Raw genomic sequence first — 21,490 nt, 5'->3', positions numbered from 1 at the left:
TTAATTTAATGTGTTAACATGAGCTGAACTGTGGGATGCCCAGATATTTGGTCAAATATTATTCTGGTGTTTCTGTGAAGGTACTCTGAGTGAGATTAATGTTCAAATAAGTAGACTGAGTAGAGTAGATTGCTCTCCATAGTGTGAGCAGGCCTCATCGAATGAGTTGCCTGAATAGAACAAAAAGGTTGACTTTCCTCCAAGATAGGCTGACTACTTTCAAACTGGGACGTCAGCTTTTTCCTGCCTCTGGACTTGAACTGAAACATCAGCTCTTCCTGGATCTGGGGCCTGATGGCCTTCAGATTGGGATTACACCATTGATTCTTCTAGTTCTCATGCCATTAGACTCAGACTAGAACTACATTATTGGCTCTCTGGGTTTCTAGTTTGCCAATTAACCTTACCAGTTAACCCTTCTAGACCTGTCAGCCTTCATAATCACATTAGCCAATTCCTTATAATAAATCTTTCTTTATAGATACATCCTACTTGTTCTATTTTTCTAGAGAATTCTAATATAAAATATGAGAGAAAAAATTAAACATAAAAAGAGAATGTAGTACGTTAGCAAAAATGAAAGTTAATTCTGTGAAAACACTGATAAAACTGATGCATTTCTGGCAAGTCTGATCAAGAATCAAAGAGAACGCACAAAGGAACCCAACCTATTTGCATTCATCCCAGGAATACAAGATTGTTTTAACTTTTCAAAATAAATGGAATTATCATATTAACAGGAATATGGAGAAAAAAAATATGACAATAAAAAGGTAAGTATTTGATAAAATGCACCTTCCCTTTGTGGTAAATAAAAATCTCTTGTTACACTAGAAGAAAGGAACTCTATTATTCTGAACTTTACCCAAAAATATGAAAATATCCTCCTTAATGGTGAATTAATGTTTTTCTTCTGCATTCAGAAATAAGACAAAGATCCTATCATACAACCTCTTCCATTTAATATTGTGCAGCTATTGATAATATTAGTTGTTAAAGATGAGAAAGAATTGGAGGTCTCATATGTAGCTTGTAGAAATAAAAATTGGTACAACCACTTTGGAAAACTACTTGGCATTATCTATTAAAGTTAAACATATTCTTACCCCATGAATCAGTATATACCTGACAGAAATGCATATGCATATTCACTAAAAGACATATACAAGCTTATTTATAGCAACATTACTATATTACCTGTCAGATGAATAAATTGTGGTATTGTCATACCCAAACAATGGAATACTATTACATTAATAAAAGTTAGTGAATTACTGCTATAAATATCATGTTCAAAAGTAGGAGCAGGACAGAAAAGGATATTTAATATATAATTCCACTCATATAAAATTCAAAAACAGATACTGATAACCTACAGTGTTAGAAGTCAGTAGTTACTTTTAATTTTTTTAAAAAGTGTATTCGTTTTATTTTGAAAGAGAGCATGAGCAGGGGAGGGACAAAGGGAGAGGGAGAGTGAGAATCCGAAGCAGGCTCTGCACTGTCAGTGCAGAGTTCTGTGCAGAGCTCAAACTCATGAACTGAGCTGAAATCAAGAGCCTTAACCCTTAACCGACTGAGCCACCCAGGTGTCCCAGAAGTCAGTAGTTACTTTTAGAGGATAAAGAGGAAACGGCAATGTTGACTCATTGAGGATATGAAATAGGCTTCTGAGTGTCTTGTATTGTTTTTATTCTATTTCTTGTTTTTCAATTATATTTTTTGACCCAGGTAGTAGTTTCATAGGTATATTCACTTCATAGTCATTTAAAGACACATCCATAATTTGCGTGCTTTTCTCTGTCCCTCAGTAAAAATATTTATTAAACACGTATTCCTGATAAAAGAAATTTATTTAAGAAATGAATCAATTCATACTCTCTTAGCTATATATATTAAATATATAGAGAATCCAGGATCTAAGTAGGGAAATATTAGGGACATTGCCACTAAAGGCAAGAAGAAAACAAGGATGCTCACCTTCTCCACTGTTTTTAATACTATAGGATGTTTTAGTAATGCAGTTAAGACAAGTGAAAATAATTAGAGTCATAAAATTGGAAAGAAAGAAGTGCAAGTCTCTGTTTTTGATTATGTGATAGTATATCCAAAATGCTTAATAAAATGAACACTAAAATGAGTATAAATAATAAAAAAATTTATAAGGTATTATACTAAAACCTAACCATAGAAACAATGCACTTTCAAAAAAAGATAATGAAGAGAAGATCCAACTTAAAATAGCAACCAAAAACTTCAAAGTGATTAGCTATAAAATTAATAATAAAATTTATATATGGAAAGTATCAAACTTCCTGAAAGGTATAAAAGTATATTTGAATAAGTGAAAGATATCCTTTACTCTTGGATAAGGTGACTTACTATTTTTTCCCATTTCTTGAAGTTTACTCTTTTTATTTCTTGACTTTATAAAGTGAAATGCTTATATCAGTAAAAAATTCAAAAATTTTCCTCTTTTAATATGTATTTCTAAAACAATAATTTTTGTTCTTGATGAGGCTAAATCTGTATCTCACAAGTTTTAATATAAGGCATTTTTGTTCAGTTCTGTTTCATACTTTTCACTATAATTTCTTCTTTGACCATAATTATTTAGAAGTGTATTTTTTAGTTTCCAAAATAGTTTTGTTAATAACTTCTAATTTTATTTCATAGTTGTTAGGAAACATAGTATCTGTGATTTTGATTTTGTGGTATTTAATAAGTTAATAGATACTTATCAGATACCTATTTTCTTCAGATACTGTTCCAAGTCTTGATGATATAGTCAGAAAGTCACCTCCTTTGCCTTTACAGTACTTAAATTCTATTTTGAGGGATAAATGTTTAATATTATATAGTAATATAATATATAATTAGATAATAATTAGATAAAATGTATATATAATATATTTTTGTGACTTGGGTGATATTCATGTTTTGCTGTGGTCAGACATATTACGGATTGATCTTGTCTTGATTCATCATGGTCACAGAGTGTCCTTGTCAGATGTCTCTGGGTATCAGGAGCTTTTCTCTTTCTCAATTCTCTAAGTGATTCTAATATTTTTTTATACTTATTATATCATAATGTATAGTTATGTCAATAAAGTGTGACATTTTGAGGCTAGGTAGTTTATATTTTGTGATTTAATGAGGCTATTGCTGGTAATGTTTTATAAACAAAAAACTATCTTTCAGATATTTCTATGAAAAAATATAGCATTTTAGATTATTATTTCATTACATCTTAGGGTTCAAATTTTGAAAGGTTGTATTATTCATTCTCTTGCTAAGTGAGATTTTCTGAACTTTTTAGAGTTACAAACCTCCTTTCCATAGATTCCATAGGAATTGGTTTAATGATACATCATTTTCTATAGTATGCAAAAAGAGCTGATTTGAAGTTAAAAGTCATCTTAGTATAGTATTTATGATGTTTTATAAATTTTAACAAATATTTTTAAAGTTTACACTTACTTTTGACTTTTTTAATTTAGCAAGTAATTATGTCATTTACTTTATTTCAATTTAGTATGTGAAGCTCAAATTTTTGCAAATCAATTTTAAAATTTACTGTATGTAATTTAATGTTGAAACCTTTTTTATTTTAGTCATTCTGACAGGTGTAAGGTGGTATCTCATTGTGGTTTTGATTTGTGTTTCCCTGATGATTAGTGTTGTTGAGTATCTTACCATGTCTCTGTTGGCCATCTGTATGTCTTTTCTGAAAAAATGTGTAGTTAGGTCCCCTGCCCACTTTTAGTCAGATTATTTTTTGGTGTTGAGTTATATAACTTCTTTATACATTTTGTATATTAACCCCTTATTGAGATATCACGTACAAGTAACTTCACCAATTCAGTAGGTTGCCTTTGAAAATTAGAAATACAAATGGAGTGCCTGGGTGACCCAATCAGTTGAGTTCAACTCTTGATTTTGGCTCAGGTAATGATCCCAGTATTGTTGGATTGAGCCCCACGACAGGCTCTGCGTGCGGAGCATGCTTAAGATTCTCTCCCTCTCCCTTTGCCCCTCCCCCTAGCTCATCCTCTCTCTCTCTCTCTCTCTCTCTCTCTCTCTCTCTCTCAAAAAAAAAAAAAAAAGCATATGATCCAATAATTCCACCACTGGGTATTTACTCAAAGAAACCAATTATATTAACTCAGAAAGATATGTGCACCCGTGTTTATTGCAGCATTATTGACAATAGTCAAGATATGGAAGCAACCTAAGTATTCATCAATAGACAAATGAACAAGAAAGTTGTGGTATATATACACAATGGAATATTTGTAATCATAAAAAAGATGTGATTGTTACATTTGTGATAACATGGATAGACCTAGAAAGTATTATGCTAAGTGAAAGAAGTCAGATTGAGAAAGACAAATACCATATGATTTTACTCATATGTGGAATCTAACAAAACAAATTAATAAACAAACAAAAAACAGAATCGGACCTATAAGAACAAATTGATGATTGCCAGAGAGGAGAGGGGTGGGGGATGGGCCAAATGGGTGAAGGGGAGTGGGAGATACAGGCTTCCAGTTATGGAATGAATATGTCACAGAAATAAAAGGCACAGCATAGGGAATATAGTCAATGATACTGTAATAGAGTTGTATGGTGACAGATGGTGGTTACACTTGTGATGAGCATAGTATAACATATAAAGAAGTTGAATTATTATGTTGTACACCTGAAATTAATGTAACATTCTGGATCAACTGTACTCAAATATTTTTAATTAAAAAATAAAGTTAAAAATAAAAACTTTAAACATGTTATAGCTTCAAATATACATTTATTTCATAATACGATATTTGAAAAATTTATATTTCCAGTTAAAACTAGCTCATTTATTTTTGTCATTTTTTTGTGTCCTATTATAAAATGTTGAGGTAAGTGATTAGGTCTCAGTATGCTATATAGGAGTAGCTTATAACCACCACTCTATTTTCTGTTTTTACCTCTGATGTTTTAGAATTATTGAAACATTTTTCTGTATTGTGTATGAATGTTTATCAGAGAAATACTACTGTGTTTTAGTAAAATCATCTTAAGGCAGATTTGTGGAAAATATTATCATTATTTGAGCACTGGCCCATTTTTATCCTTCCTGTTTTTTTAAACTAATGACAGAGTAAATATAACAATATAACTACAAATAATAACTCCGAATTATATGATAATAAAAATCAGCATGGCTAGCAGTAATTAGCCAAATGAGTTGAATATGATCATCTATTAATCATTATCTGTTCTCAAATACTTCTGTTTTAAAGTGAAAACATGTATTTTGTTGTCTTCTTTATTGATTTATAAATATCAACCATTTTTAATGATGTAAACCTCTAGAATACGTTTGTGAACTTTTTAGGGTTCATAAATCACCAGTTTAAAATACATAACTCACCCACTCTCTGTATGGCTTATTTCACTTAGCATAACACCCTCCAGTTCCATCCACGTTGCTACAAAAGGCCATATTTCATTCTTTCTCATTGCCACGTAGTACTCCATTGTGTATATAAACCACAATTTCTTTATCCATTCATCAGTTGATGGACATTTAGGCTCTTTCCATAATGAGAGCCAAAGCATAAGAGACACTTATAAACTAAGAACAAACTGAGGGTTGATGGGGGGTGGGAGGGAGGGGAGGGTGGGTGATGGGTATTGAGGAGGGCACCTTTTGGGATGAGCACTGGGTGTTGTATGGAAACCAATTTGACAATAAATTTCATATATTGAAAAAATAAAATAAAATACAGAACTCTGAGAGAAAATTGGGTTTGATATAAAGAAATTAGAAACCAATTTGTGGCCATATTTTTGCAGTACGTAGAACTGAATGGCATGTACATTAGTCATTAAACTTATCCCATTTCACCCTTTATTTCATCTTCATTTTCTATCCCATTTTTCTTTGTTCCAATTTTGTCATTTATTTTTCTGTTATTATATATTTATGTTTCCTCAATTTCTCTTTGGAACAAGGCAGATTTCATTGGTAAATATTTTATATTGAACTAGAGTTTATTTGCCATTTTTTTAAATAGGAAATATATATTCAGGCTCTAGAAAAATTGATATTCTAAATAAAGTTGTGTTTTGTGTTATGATTTTGCTTTATTGTATTAACATTAAGCTTTATTTGGATCAAGTAAAATTAATGTTGGAATTACAAAAATTATTGTTCTAATGTTTTCCAGTTGCTGATAGGTTATGAAAATGGTACTGTAGTATTCTGGGACTTGAAATCTAAAAGAGCAGAACTGAGAGTTTATTATGATGAGGTAAGTGATTTCTACTGAAATATTTGAAAAGGATATTATAACTTTGTGCCTGTTTTCTACTCTAAGCTTTGCACATTACCAATTTTTATCATTGGGAAACTGCCTGGTTCTGACCCAGTGCCTCATATTGACCGTTGGCATTTGCACAAGTTTTAACTCTGGATTGTTCTCCTGAATGAGAATTCTCCATTGACTGTTTTTGGGTCCCATTTGGCATCTTATATACATTGATGCCTAATATCTATCCTTTTCCTTCTTTAGGTTTTCCATGGTTATGTCTTGCCTCACTCAGTACCCTTAAGATCTTTAAAGACACTATTCACAACTTCCTTAGAAAATTCTTTTTCTGTGGCAGAAAATTTAAGAGGTCAGTTTGAAAGGCCTTATCATACAATACTTGCCTTCTCAGAATAAAGATTGATTTTGTAAATAGTAATACTTAAGAGTCAGTACGATCTTGAAGGAAGTTTTATTGTACATAGTTGAGACCATTAGGTTTTCATTTAGAGAAAGCAATGAACTGCTGTTTATCAGAGAATAGACTGCATTAATACTCTAGTTGTTTAAAGATTTCCCCTTTCAGAAGAACCTAATATGAAGATAGGTTGGGGCAAAAAGTGAAAAAGGGTAATTACCTCTTATAGTTGTGGATATAAATGTAAGCTCTCAATTCAATTTTAAAAATAGTAAAGTAGGGAGAGTTAGGAAAATACAGGTCAAATAATCATTATCTGGTATCACCCGCACTTATATGGGAAGAATGCAGAAGAATTTAAGGCAACACTGAGATAAATAGAAAAATTAAAAAAAACCACATTTCTTCATGTTCTACCTCCCATCCTTTCATAACAGTTGAATTTTTAAATTCGATGCTTAAAGATAGAAGCTTTTGGCTATTTCATAACCACACACACACCCAATTTGTTTCTTAGTGGTTCTCGCAAACTAAGATTTTATGGTATGTACAAGATAATTCTCATAGTGACAGAGTTCAGAAGTACTTAGTTGGGTAATTTGGTCATGATTGGTGGAAGATACCCTGCAGGTGATGTCATACATTTATGCTCTGTGTGATGAACTTCTATTGCATCTTGAATCATAAGGAGAGAAGTCCCTGGGGAGCTAAGCTAGATTTTTCTTTTGTTAAATACACAAAATATAAAGATGACTAGTAGCTAGATAAAAGTACAAATATGATCTGAGTATTTAGCCAATTGGAAATAGAGTAGGCCATTGAAAAAGGAAATCCAGAGAAAAATGCTGACTCAGCTGCTTTTTTTTATGCCCTAAAACAGTGTAGAAGGAAGAGTTCTAACCTTAAAAAGTGAGCAAAAACAACTTTTAGTGAAATTTTCAAATAAACATTAACAATGTTTAAGTCAGTAGAGTATTACACTACACCTACTTTATACCTAAAAATCATTTTAAATATTGACTTATGTATATATGTATGTATATACATATAATCTATTTACTGTGATGCATAATTATATATCCTATCATTTTAATGGAGATAGTTATATATATCATTTTACTGCCAAACTTTTAAGACTTTCCTCAGCACTTTACCTCTTGTATTTAGAATTTACTTGTAATACTATTATGAAATGGTTTCTAATAAGTCACCAATGACCTCTTCATTATTTAAATAGTGACCCCTTCATAGTCTTTTAAGTTTCTCATTAAACCTGTGCCTTTACATCAGCCCCTCCTTCTTAAAATTGTGTCTTCCCTTGTCTGTGTCTTTCTACCTCATTTTTTGCCCCTCCTTTCTCCATCACTTCTTTCCTTAGTTTTCCTTTAAATTAGAGACACTCTTCAGGATTCTATATCTTTACCCTCTTGATTTCTCCTCCAGTTTACATTTGTATTCATGTCCTTTTCTCATCATTTCAAATATTAATTTTATGTTAATAAATTTAAAATCAATGTATCTCTAACCCTTACCTTTCTCCTGAGCTCTTGATCCATATATCTAACAATCTATCACACAAGTCCAGGTAAATATCTCATTGACACTGAATTTACATTTAAAGACCTAAACCTTGTTCTGTGTTCTCTTTTTCAGTTTTTAAATTTTGATTATTTATTCCAGTTTGTAACCCTTAGAGTCATATTTAATCTTTCTTCTTTATATATCCTATGCTATCAGTTTTGTAGTCTCTTGATTCTGTTATATTGTCTATCATTCATTTCCTTTCTTTTTTTCATTCCCACATTCAATGTTCTAATCTAGGTTGTTATCTCTTGCCTGGAAGACTATGATAGCCTTTTAACTAATTGCATTTCCTCTGATATCTTGCCTTTTCAGTATCTTTCACTAACAAGATTATCATTTTAAGACACAGATCATGTAATTCTCTACCTCAGAAACTTTGAATGGCTCCCAATTATCAACAATACAAAATCTTTATTCCTTGACAGGAGATTTAAGATCCCAATGTTATCTTTTCCCTTTAGTTTAATGCCATGAATCTTTATAAGCACTCCTCACTCTTCAGGCATATTACTATCTGCTAAACATACCATTTATTTTCCACCTCCAAGCCTTTGCTCCAGCTAATTCCTTGTCATGAACTCCCTTCTTTCCTCTTTTGCATATCAAAATCCTATTAACTTTTTAGCCACTGTAAAGCTATTTGGACTACCTAACTAGCCCCTTGATGAATAGCCATTGATGAATTGAAAGGTTTGTTTTATAAATCCAACATCGTTTTCAGAAATAACTATATGAATTTACTCCCACATTAGCTGTGACATTTTTGTTTCATTATGTCAATATTTCTAAATAATCTCTCACAGTGAAAACCCTCAGAGTTTGACATGATGATAACCTTTTAATTCCTTGAGTAGCCACTGATTGTCCTTTTTCATATTGATATCTGCTTTTTGGGTTTCCTTTTTCTTTTTTGTTGTAGACAGAAACTCAATCACAGCCATCGAGTTGACCAAACTAGCTAGTGTTTCATCTTCTGTATTTTATTTTCTATCTTTTTAAAAATTCTTCTTGTATTAGTTATATTTGTGTGTGCTTTTGTTTTTGCTTTGTTTCATTTTTGGTTTTTCTTCAGAACCTTAAGGTCCTTTTTTAAGAAAGGAGTAGGGTATAATCAAATTAATAGAAATTGGGTACTTACCCATTAAATGTATTCAAATGCCAGTTCTTCAGTGATGCACTATTTGACTTTCTCTAATAACAAACTGGTTTTAGATGCCTATTCTTACCTATAAGTGTACAATAAGTATATATCTTTCATGGCACTTAGACTTATTTTGCTTTTATGTTGTAGCTATTATTTTTGTACTTGTCTTCCCCAGAAGGTAGGAAGAAATTCAGTAAGATAGGAAGAAGGGTTAGGGCTGGAGATGATCTCTCTGCCTCCATCATTCATAGCAAAGCAGTCTGAGAGAACTTTACATTGAGTTCATCCAGTTAACACGTAAAAGTTAAAACATTTCCCTTGATCTATCCAAAATAGTAAGAATGAGCAAAGGAAAAGATGAAGAGTATTTTCCTCTAACTGCCTCTACTGAACCCTGGCAAAAAAAAAAAAAAAAAAAAAAAAAAAAAAAAGTCTTTAGTAATGAAGACCAGAATGAGAGAGAAAATAAGTCCAGGGTTCCATGTTGTCTTTTCATTTAATTAAATCTTACTTATCTTGAGGTACAGCTCATATCCTATGTCCTTTTATGATGTATTTAATGATTACTCTAGCCATCAGTTATCTCTAACTCTAATAATACTTACTGTTTGGAAAACAAACAATAAATTAGTTTTAAATACACATATCTTAGTATATGGTGTTTGTGTGTGTGTGTGTGTGTGTATCTTAGTTTTATATGCAAATATATATGCATATTTATGTTAAAAGTTCCAAACAATAACTATTATTAATATTCATTTATTTCAGTCTTCCCTATTTTGCAGTTTTGAAAGTTCCTTTAAGGAAAGGGTAATGTTGTACATATCTGTTCAGCTTTTATGCATTATCCAAAGTCCATATAAACTTTATGATTTAGAAAGAATACCAAGCTGTGGAAATATATGATAACGTTATTATTCATACAACAGATATTGAGTATCTATTTTATGCAAGGCACTGTGCTACCACTGGGAATAAAACAATATGTGAAACTGGAATAATTACTTGTTAATTTTATGTATTTCACATCTTCAGAGTGAAATTAGAAGTATAAAAAAAGATTTAAATCCTTCTTCCTTAAACCCTAAATTGCCAAGCCAATTAAATAATTCATGTTAGAAGCAATATGGTAAAATGATTGAGAATGTGGGTTTTGTGGTTGGATAGACCTTGGCTTTGAATTGTGTGACCTGAACAAGTATATCAATCTCTGTAGGCCTATTTCACCATGTGCAAATTGGAAAAAATAATACCTTTTTAATAAAATTAATAGAGTTAATATAAATAAAGTGTTTTCCAAGGGGTCTAGCACATAGTAAGCCCTCAGATGGTAGCTCTTATGTAAATTATTTTTTAAATTGGCTACTTTAGGTGAAAGTAGGCCTCTACCTTTCCAGAAATCATCTTCAGATAACCTTGATTTTATTTCTATGTAGATAATTTTCCAAATAATCATATAGGATACAGGGAGGACATAGAATTTACAACAAAAAGTTCTAGGCTCTAATGATATTATGAAATGTACCTAACTTTTATCTCAGGAGATTATTTTTTGTAGTCTTCTATAAGCTTATAGAGGACTAGAGCTAAAGGTAGGATGATCTGGGTCAGAAAAATTATGTATGTTTATTAAGTATTGTTGGTATAATAATTTTATCTCAGAATATATTTCCTTTGGAATATAGAATGCTATAACATATCAACTTTCCCCCTCCCCACTTGTTTTTAATTGCTGTTTCATTAGGCTATTCATTCAATTGATTGGCATCATGAGGGCAAACAATTCATGTGCAGCCATTCAGATGGTAGCTTGACTTTATGGAACCTGAAAAGCCCAAGTCGTCCTTTCCAGACTACAATTCCACATGGTAAGGTGTATGCTTTCCAAAGAAATAAACTCTGGAGATATAGTGCCTAGACTTGAAGTGGAACAGGTGGTATCAGTGTGTTTGAAAGAAAGTAATAGGATGTAACTTCTGATTTTAAATACCTCTTTATACCTCCTTCAGATCCCCACATTATACTCCAAACTTTCTGTACTTTCCCTCCCCTGTGTCTATCCACTTTCCTACTTTGTGATACTTATATAGAGACCTTTCCAACCAAAACTGAATGATGGATGGTTGATGTATCTGAAGCACAGGAGATAATGTAGAAAATCTGTCCAGTTTTAAGGGTTACAGAGATAGTGAGAATGACACCATATAGATCTGACTTTCAGACCTAATTCCTAAACTGGTTTATAGTTTGTCATTTTCTAGATTCTCTCACTTATTTCCATTTCTACCATTTGATTCCATTAAATTATGAGAACTATGGTTTTCATTGTAGATTATATTTCTTATTATCTTCCTTATCAAAAGGATGTATTTAAGGTTTATATTGTACCTGTCTCACTGGGCAGAATAAAAAGTTCAAATGTATGAGTATCTTTTATTCAGATGACCATTTTATTTCTGAGAATATTGGTAGTGATCTGAGTTCCATGTTTACCTTATATCATTGGTTGTAAGAATAGAGAGGTCAAAACCTAGCAGTTAATCAAACACAGTCTATTTTATATTTTCTGAGCATTTATTATAGTGTCAGATTTAGAAAATTTAGTATTATTTCTTTATAATGAATGACCCATAAACCACAAGATCCACTTATTCCATCTTGTCTTGGTCTGTCCTTTTTTCTACCACATTTGCATGTTCCATTTACAAATTATTAAATTATTACAACATTTAACCTAGCAGCTTTACTTAGAGATTACTTTGTATTTACTCACTTACTTTCAGATGCTTCATTTACAGATTGCCAGTATAGAAACCTTGGATAGTTATTTGCTATACCTCCCACTCAGATTTAAATATTTATTTCTATGATGAGTTTACTTTTTCTCCTCCCCCTAAAATCCTTATGCCTTTTTTTTGTATGTGTGTAATATGATTTATTCATAAATTTTCTGTTTACTTCTATTCTTCTTGACTGTCAACTTCTATACGAGTTCTTTTTGGCTGGATTAGATATTTAATACTTTCATATGTTTCACCATATCCATATTTATAAGTTAGGGTTGTTTTCTGTACAGTTGACCCTAGAACAGTATGGGAGATGAGGCACGGATCCTCATGTAGTTGAAAATCTGTGTATATATAACTTTTGACTCCTCCAAAACTTGTCTAATAACAGCATACTGTTGACTAGAAGCCTTACTGATAAACACAGTCAATTAATACATATTTTGTATATGTGTCATATACTGTATTCTTACAATAAGGTAAGCTGGAGAAAAGGAAATGTTATTAAAATCATAGAAAGAAAAGATATATTTACAGTACTATATTTATTTTTAAAAATCTACTCCTTTGAATCACTAGGTTTTTTTTTTAAAGCTTATATATTTATTTATTTTGAGAAAGAGAGGGTGGGGGAGGGAGGGGCAGAGAAAGAAAGGAGAAAGAGAATCCTAAGCAAACTCTGTGCTGTCAGCACATAGCCTGACTCGGGTCTCAATCCCACGAATCATGAGATCATGACCTTACCTGAGATCAAGAGTTGTATGCTTAATGGACTGAGCCACCTAGGCAGCCCTAAATTAGTTTTATGTTTTTTGGGCAAATACCTAATAGTGCAATTGCTGGATTGAAGGGTAGTTCTATTTTTAACTTTTTGAGGAAACTTCATATTGTTTTCCAGAGTGGCTTGTACACCTGAAACTAATATTATACTGTATATTAACTAGCTGGAATTTGAATAAAAACTTTTAAAAAATCTTTACATGAGTAGACCCACACAGTTCAAACCCATGCTGTTCAAGAGTCAACTATAATTCTGTTTTCCTGTTGAAAGGGCTAAAATTCTGTTCACAGGTTGTTGAAAACATTAGCACCTGTCTCATAACATACAGATTAAGTTAAATACCATTGCCTCACCATAGTTAAACAGACATCAGTGATTTTTACAATAAAGGCATTCATTGTCATATTTATCTATATTCTTCAGGTTCATTTTGTTACATTTCATTTCACCTATTTTTATTTTAGAAAATAAAAATTTTTCTAAGTAGTACTTTAGCTGTATTCTATAAGTTTTGATATTAATTTTATTAAAAATTTTTAATTTTCATTAATATTCAGTTTGAGGTATTTTCTAATTTCTATTATAATTTCTTTGATGTCTGAGTTAGACATTTGTTTTATAATTTCTAAAAATGTGTTTTGTTATAGATTTGGAAACTAACTGTAGTCTGAGAATGTGGTGTGATACTAGTTCTACAAAATTTACTGTGATTTGCTTTATAATTAGATATAAACAAATAATTACTACAAAGTTCCAAGTACGCTTGAAAAGAATACATTTCCAATACAAAGGTCAAACTTGAAATTGTGTTTTCTTTGTATTTTAAATCTTTGCTAAGTTTTTATTGTTTGATTTTCCAATTTTGAGAGAGGTAAGTTAAAATTCTATTATTATAGATTTTTCCCTGTAATTCTGTTCATTTCTGCTTTATATACTGTAAAAATCAAGTAGGTCGAGGTGATTGATAATATTAATCAGATCCTCTGATTTTAGTGATACTTGATTAGTATTATCAATTTCTGAGAGAATGGTATTAAAATTTCTTACGGATTATGGAATGACCATTTTTTACTTTAGTTCTGTCGTTTTTTGTTTCATGTATTTTTGAGGCTTAATTGTTAGGCATCCATTATGTCTCCTATAGAGGGCATATAGTTGGGTCTTTTTTATTTTTAATGTTTATTTATTTTTGAGAGAGAGCATATGAGCAGGGGAGGGGCAGAGAGACTGGTGGGCAGAGGATCTGAAGCAGGCTCTGTGCTGACAGCAGTCACAAACCATGAGATCATGACCTGATCCAAAGTTGGACGCTCAACCAGTTGAGCCACCGAGGTGCCCCAGTTGGGTCTTTTTTATTTCGTCTCTATCATTTAGTCGAAGTATTTTGTCCATTAATATTAAATGTAATTACTGATGGAATTGGATTTAGGCACACCAAGTTATTTGTTTTCTGTTGATCCGATCTTTTTTTTTGTTTCTTTCATCTTTTTTTTTTTTTTTTTTTGTCTTCTGGATTATGTGAAAGTTTTTATTAGAATTTCCTTCTAATTTACATGTAGGCATTTTATCATTTTTTTGATCAGTTACTCTAGGGATTACAGTATACTTCTTTAACTTTTCACAGTCTATTAGAGTTAACATTGTAGCACTTTATGAAAAAATGTAGAAGCTTCATAATCATATATTTATTTACATTTATACTATTATAATAGTTATATATGTTCTAAATACACTGTTGTAATTTTTGCTTTAAGTAGTCTTAAGTATTTTTTTAATTAGAAGGAAAATATTCTGTATTTTATTTATAATTTTCTTAATATAATTTTGTATTTATGAAGTTTTATAATTTCATTTGTCTTGAGGATACAGCAACATCATTCGGCATTTCACTTACCTTCCTTTATCTAAAAGTTCTTCTCTTTTTTTCTTTTATTCTTGAAGCACATTTATGATGCATTTAAATTTCTGGGTTGACAGTTTGTATATGTGTGTGTGTTGTTTTTAAGGTGCTGAATGAACGCTTTAAAAATGTTCCATTATTTTCTGGTTTACAGTGTTTCTGAATGAGAAATGTGTGGTGTTTTTGACATTTGGTTCCCTTGTATATAATTTGTTGTTTTCCCCTGGCTAATTTCAAAATTTTATAACTTTTATTTTCAATAATTTGACTATGATATGCCTAGAGTTTTCTTCTTCAAATTCATTCTGTTTAAGAGTTACAGAGCGGGGCGCCTGGGTGGCGCAGTCGGTTAAGCGTCCGACTTCAGCCAGGTCACGATCTCGCGGTCCGTGAGTTCGAGCCCCGCGTCGGGCTCTGGGCTGATGGCTCAGAGCCTGGAGCCTGTTTCCGATTCTGTGTCTCCCTCTCTCTCTGCCCCTCCCCCGTTCATGCTCTGTCTCTCTCTGTCCCAAAAATAAATAAAAGTTGAAAAAAAAAAAAAGAAAAAAAAGAGTTACAGAGCTTCTTACATTTAGAAATTTATATCTCTCACAAAATTGGGGAAATTTTCAGGCTTTTATTTTTTCAAATGTGTTTTTCTGCTCCAACCTCTCTCTACATCTATTTTTGAAACACTAGTTATCTGTCTGGTAGAATTTTTGGTATTGTCCCACATGTTTCTGAGCCTCCATTTTTTTGTTAATCATTTTTTCTCTGAATTTCAAATTGGATAATTCCCATTGGTCTTTTTCCTCTGTAATCTTCATTCAGCTATTAAGTCCCTTAAGTTATTTTTATTTTAGATATTTTTCCACTTGCTACCTTTTTATATTTTGTATTTTTCTGCTGATATTTCCCCTGTTTAGTCATTATGAGCATTTCCCTTCCCTTCCTTTCCCTTCTCTTTCCTTTAAACATTGAGTCTAGTTATAATTGTTGTTTTAAATCTTTGTCTGATGAAACCAAAATATGCTTCCCCTTGAAGATGGCCTCTGTTCATAAGAATGACTCAAATTTTTCTGCTTCTTCATATATCTAATAATTTGGACTGTATAATGCATATTATGGATATTATGTTGAATATAGTGTAGAATATAATTTTGTTACCCCCCCTTTTCTTTAGCCATTGTGTTTCCTAAACTGGGAAACCATATATAGATTTATTATTTTTCTACAAATCAATATTTTCTATACTACAAAAGTAGGCTTTGTCTGACACTCATATTGGACAGTAGTAGGAAAAGAGGGAAGGTGGCCACAGCCAACAAGGTTAATTTAGTACCTATTTTACTTGAGGTTAGCACTGTGGTGACATTGTCCTTGTTGTAGCTGGTTTTCACTAGTACTACAGATATTATTTTTCTTTCACAGTAAATTTTAATGATTTCACATATGTATTATTCAATCACAATGCCCTCAGCTAAACACACACACACACACACACACACACACACACACACAATCTACATATATGATCTTAAATCCCATCTAATCCTTAATAGTGACATTGTTGCTCAGAAACAGGATAGAGATGTCAACAATTATCACCATTATTTAACATTTTCCTCAAAACAATATGTAATGTAATTAGACTTGAAAAAGAATTATGATATTTAAGAGGTTAGAGGTTTTGGGGCACCTGGGCAGCTCAGTCGATTAAACGTCCAACTTCAGCTCAGGTCATGATCTCATAGTTTGAGTTTGAGCCCCGCTTCAGGCTCTGTGCTGACACCTCAGAGCCTGGAGCCTGCTTCAGAGTCTGTGTTTCCCTCTCTCTTTCTGCCATTCTGCTTTTGCTCTCAGTCTCTCTCTCAAAAATAAATAAATATTTTTTAAAAGTTTTGAGGGTTCAAAATTACAATTACTTTTCGATAATGTAATTGCACAGCTAAAAATAAAAACTAATTAGGAATACTATTAAGTATAACATGAGAATTCTGTATACAAAACAAAGTGGATGATTACAACCATGAAAAAAATAGCATCCATAAGAATCCCCGAAGTAAATGTAAAATAACAGTGAGATATTATTTCTACTAAAGGACATAAGGAGGACTTTAATAAATGAAAAACATACCCTATGTATGCATGGGTAGAGTTAATATTATAAAATGTTAGCTCCCCACATATTAATTCCAAATTCAATCTGTTCCCAAGAAAAATAACAGTTTTTAAAAATCAGATGTACATATGTACAGCAAAAATAAACATGAAAATAGGAAAATTATTTGAACAAAAAGAAATGGTCTATTATAGATGGTTTGGAAGATTATATGCCCTGAACAATGCTTGCTGAAATAAATAAATTCTTACTGAAATGAAAGAAATTTATTGAAGTGTGTGTGTATATGCATGTGTGAGTGTGTGTGTGTGTGTGTGTGTGTGTACTGTGTTTTAAATGTCATTGAGCTAGCAACCATAAAAACAAGGTAAATTTAAAGATCCCCAAAACTTTGTTAAACTAGAAATCCTGAGATATAAGTGATGAAAATAGTTTGTTCTGAAGTTTAATGCTGTACTTCAAAGAACTTAAACTTCTATTTTTAAAAAATACAAATTTGTTGAGATGTAATTCACAATTCACTAAAGTGTACAATTCAGTGGTTTTTCATTTATTCAGTTATGCAACCATCAACACAATCTAATTTTAGAACATTTTTGTCATCCCCAAAAGAAATCCCATACTCATTAACAGTCATCTTATCACTAGTCCTCCATCATTAGGCAACTGCTGGTGTTCCTCTGTCTGTAGACTTGACTACATTTCATTTCATGCAAATGAACTCCGATTAAATGTAGTCTTTCATGACTGGTTTCTTTCACTTAGAATAATTTTTTCAAGGTTCATCCATGTCATAGCAAATTTAAGTATTTTATTTCTGTTCATTGGTGAATAATATTCCGTGGTATGGATATACCACTTTTTTTATCTATTCATCACATGATGGGCATTTGGGTTGTTTTCATATTTTGACTATCTGAATAATTCTGTGAATGTTTACGTACAACTTTTATATGGACACATATTTTCATTTCTCTTTGGAATATACCTAAGAATCGAATTACTGGATCAAATGACAACTCCTATTTAACATTTTAAGGAACCGCCAAATTGTATTCCAGAGTCCTCAGACTTTTACATACTTACCAGCAATGTATTAGGCTTCCAACTTTTCCACATCTTTATCAACATTTGTTAATATCTATCTTTATTATAGCCATCTTGGTAGGTATGCAATAATATCTCATTGTGGTTTTAAATGATATTTCCCTAATGAATAAAGATATTGAATATCTGTTCATGTGCTTATTGTCATTTTTAATATTTCTTGGTGACACACTGATTCAGGTCCTTTGCCCATTTACAAATTGGGTGTCTTTTTTCATTATTATTATGGAGGTGTAATAGTTCATTATATAGTAGACCATATATACATACACCGAATCTTCTTTATCCATTCATCTATGGATAGACACTTCCATTTTTGGCTACTGTAAATACTGCAATAAACATAGAGGTGCATATATCTTTTCAAATTAGTGTTTTGTTTTGTTGGGCTAAAAACCCAGTAGTGGAAGTACTGGATCATATGGTATTTCTATTTTTAATTTTTTGAGAAATCTCCATGCTGTTTTCCATGGTGACAGCACCAATTTACATTCCCACCAACAGTGCAGTAGGGTCTGTTTTCCTCCACATCCTTGCCAACACTTGTTATTTCTAGTCTTTTTGATTCTAGCTGTTCTCACAGGTGTAAGGTGACCTCTCATTGTGGTTTTGATTTGCATTTTCCTGATGATTAGTGATGTTGAGCATCTTTTCATATGTCTGTTGGCCATCTGTATGTCATCTTTGGAAAAAGGTCTGTTCAAGTCCTCTGTGTATTTTTTAATCAGATTGGTTTTATTTTATTTATTTATTTTTTTGGTGTTGAGTTGTATAATTTCTTCATATATTTTGGACATTAACCTTTATCAGATACATCATTTTAAAATATTTTTCTCCCATTAAGTAAGTTGCCTTTTCATTTTGTTAATGACTTCCTTCACTGTGCAAAAGCTTTTTATTTTGGTGTGGTCCCAATAATTTATTTTTGCTTTTGTTTCTCTTACCTGAGGAGATGTACCTAGAAGAATATTGGTAAGGCCAATGTCAAAGAGATTACTGCCTATCTTTTCTTGTGGGAGTTTTATGGTTTTAGGTCTTTCATTTAGGACTTTAATCCATCTGCAGTTTATTTTTGTATATGGTATAAGAAAGTAGCACAGTTTTATTCTTTTGCATGTAGCTGTTCAGTTTTCCTAACACCATTTTTTGAAGAGAATTGTCATTTTCCCATTGGATATTTTTGTCTCCTTTGTCATAGATTGACCGTATAAACATGATTTGTTTCTGGGCATTCTATTCTGTTCCTTGGACTATATGTGTTGTTTTATTTTTTTGTTGTTGGGTTTTTTGGTGTGTGTGTGTTTTTGTGTGTGTGTGTTTTGTTTTGTGAGTACCATACTGTTTTGATTATTACAGCTTTGTAGTAAATCTTGAAATCTGGAATTGTGATACCTTTAGCTTTGTTCTTCTTTCTCAAGATTGCTTTGGCTATTTGGGGTCTTCTGTGATTCCGTACAAATTTTAGGATTATTTGTTCTAGTTTTGTGAAAAATGCTATTGGCATTTTGATAGGGATTGCATTGAATTTGTTGATTGCTTTGGGTAGTATGGATATTTTAATGATATTCTTTCAATACATGAGCATGGGCTATTTTTCCATTTGTGTAATCTTTCATTTCTTTTATCACTGTTTTATAGTTTTCAGAGTATAAGTCTTTCACCTCCTTGGTTATGTTTATCCCTAGACATTTCATACTTTACAGTCCAATTGTAAGTGGGATTGTTTTTTTTTTTAATTTTTCTTTCTGTTACTTCATTATTAGTATATACAAATGCAACAGATATTTGTATATTAATTTTGTATCCCACAACATTACTGAATTAATTTATGCTAACAATTTTCTTCTTCTTGTTTGACTGCTGAAGCTAAGACTCCCAGTACTATGTTAAAAAGTGGCGAGATTGGACATCCTTGTCCTGATCTGAGAGGAAAAGCTCTGTTTTTCACCATTGAGCATGATGTTACCTGTGGGTTTTGTTATATATCACTTTTATAATGTTGAGGTATGTTCCCGCTAAACTCATTTTGTTAAGAGTTTTCATCATGAATGGATGTTGAATTTTATCAAATACTTTTTGTACATATATTGATATGATCTTATCACTTTTATCCTTCATTTTGTTAATGTGATGTATCACATTGAATGTTTTGTATATATTAAGCCATCCTTGCATTCTTCTTGGAATAAATTTTACTTGATGATGGTGAATGATCCTTTTAATGTGTTGCTAATGCAGTTTGTTAATATTTTGTTAAGAAGTTTTGTATCTTGGGGCACGTGGGTGGCTCAATCACTTGAGCGTCTGACTTTGGTTCAGGTCACCATCTCACAGTTCGTGAGTTTGAGCCCCGCATTGGGCTCTGTGCTGACAGCTCAGAGCCTGGAGCCTGCTTTGGATTCTGTGTCTCCCTCTCTCTCTGCCCCTCCCCTGTTCATGCTCTGTCTCTCTCTCTCAAAACTAAATAAACATTAAAAAATTAAAAAAAAAGTTTTGTATTTGTGTTCATCAAGGTTCTTGCCCTATAGTTTTCTTTTCACAGTGTCTTTGGTTTTGTTTTCAGGATATTGCTGACCTCATAGAGTGTATTTAGAAGCTTTCCCTTTTCTTCTATCTTTTGGAATAGTTTGAGAAGAATAGATATTAACTCTTCTTCAAATGTTTGGTAGAATTCACCTGTGAATCAATCTGGATGTGGACTTTTGTTTGTTGGAAGTTTTTTGATTATCTTTTGAATTTCATTACTACTAATTGGTCTGTTTAGATTTTTTAGATTTTATATTTCTTCCTGATTCATTTCTATAAGTGTCTATGTTTCTAGGAAGTTATTCATTTCTTCCAGGTTGTCCACTTTGTTGACATATAATTTGTGTAGTAGTTTCTTATAATCCTTTGTATTTTTCTTCAATGTCAGCTGTTACTGACTTCTCCTCCTTCATTTCTGATTTTGTTTATTTGGGCCCACTCTCTTTTTTGTTTGTTTGTTTTTGATGAGTCTGGCTAAAGTTTATCAATTTTGTTTACCTTTTTAAATAAGCAACTCTTGGTTTCATTGATTTTTCTATCGATTTTTTAGTCTTTATTTAATTTATTTCTGATGTTATCTTTCCTTCTACTCACTTCGGGCTTTGTTTTTATTTTCTAGTTCTTTTAGGTGTTATGGTTAGATTATTTATTTGAGATTTTTCTTGTTGCTTGAGGTAGGCCTACAGTGCTCTAAATTTTCCACTTAGAGCTGATTTTACTCCATCAAAGATGTGGACCACTATGTTTTTATTTTTATTCCTCTCCGTGTATTTTTAAAATTCGTATTTGATGTCTTCATTGACCCACTGGTTCTTAGTAGCATGTTGGTTAACCTCCATCT

The 21,490-nt window shown here is 31.8% G+C and overlaps 1 protein-coding gene across 7 annotated transcripts in view; it reads left to right on the top strand.

The window, feature by feature from the left end:
- Positions 1-21,490, top strand: part of STXBP5L (syntaxin binding protein 5L) — a 403,067-nt gene that overhangs the window by 175,774 nt on the left and 205,803 nt on the right. For all 7 annotated transcript variants that reach the window (XM_086675312.1, XM_086675318.1, XM_086675315.1 and 4 more), the window contains exons 8-9: positions 6,222-6,305; positions 11,193-11,316. In XM_086675312.1, the coding sequence (XP_086531438.1) occupies positions 6,222-6,305; positions 11,193-11,316 (208 nt within the window). The remainder of the gene's footprint in view (positions 1-6,221; positions 6,306-11,192; positions 11,317-21,490) is intronic.

The sequence above is a fragment of the Puma concolor genome, chromosome C2 (genome assembly GCF_028749965.1).
Source record: "Puma concolor isolate L17-30 chromosome C2, mPumCon1.1.hap2, whole genome shotgun sequence".
Lineage (NCBI taxonomy): Eukaryota > Metazoa > Chordata > Mammalia > Carnivora > Felidae > Puma > Puma concolor.
Note: the sequence above shows the minus strand (reverse complement) of the source record. Positions and strands in the feature narration are given on the sequence as shown.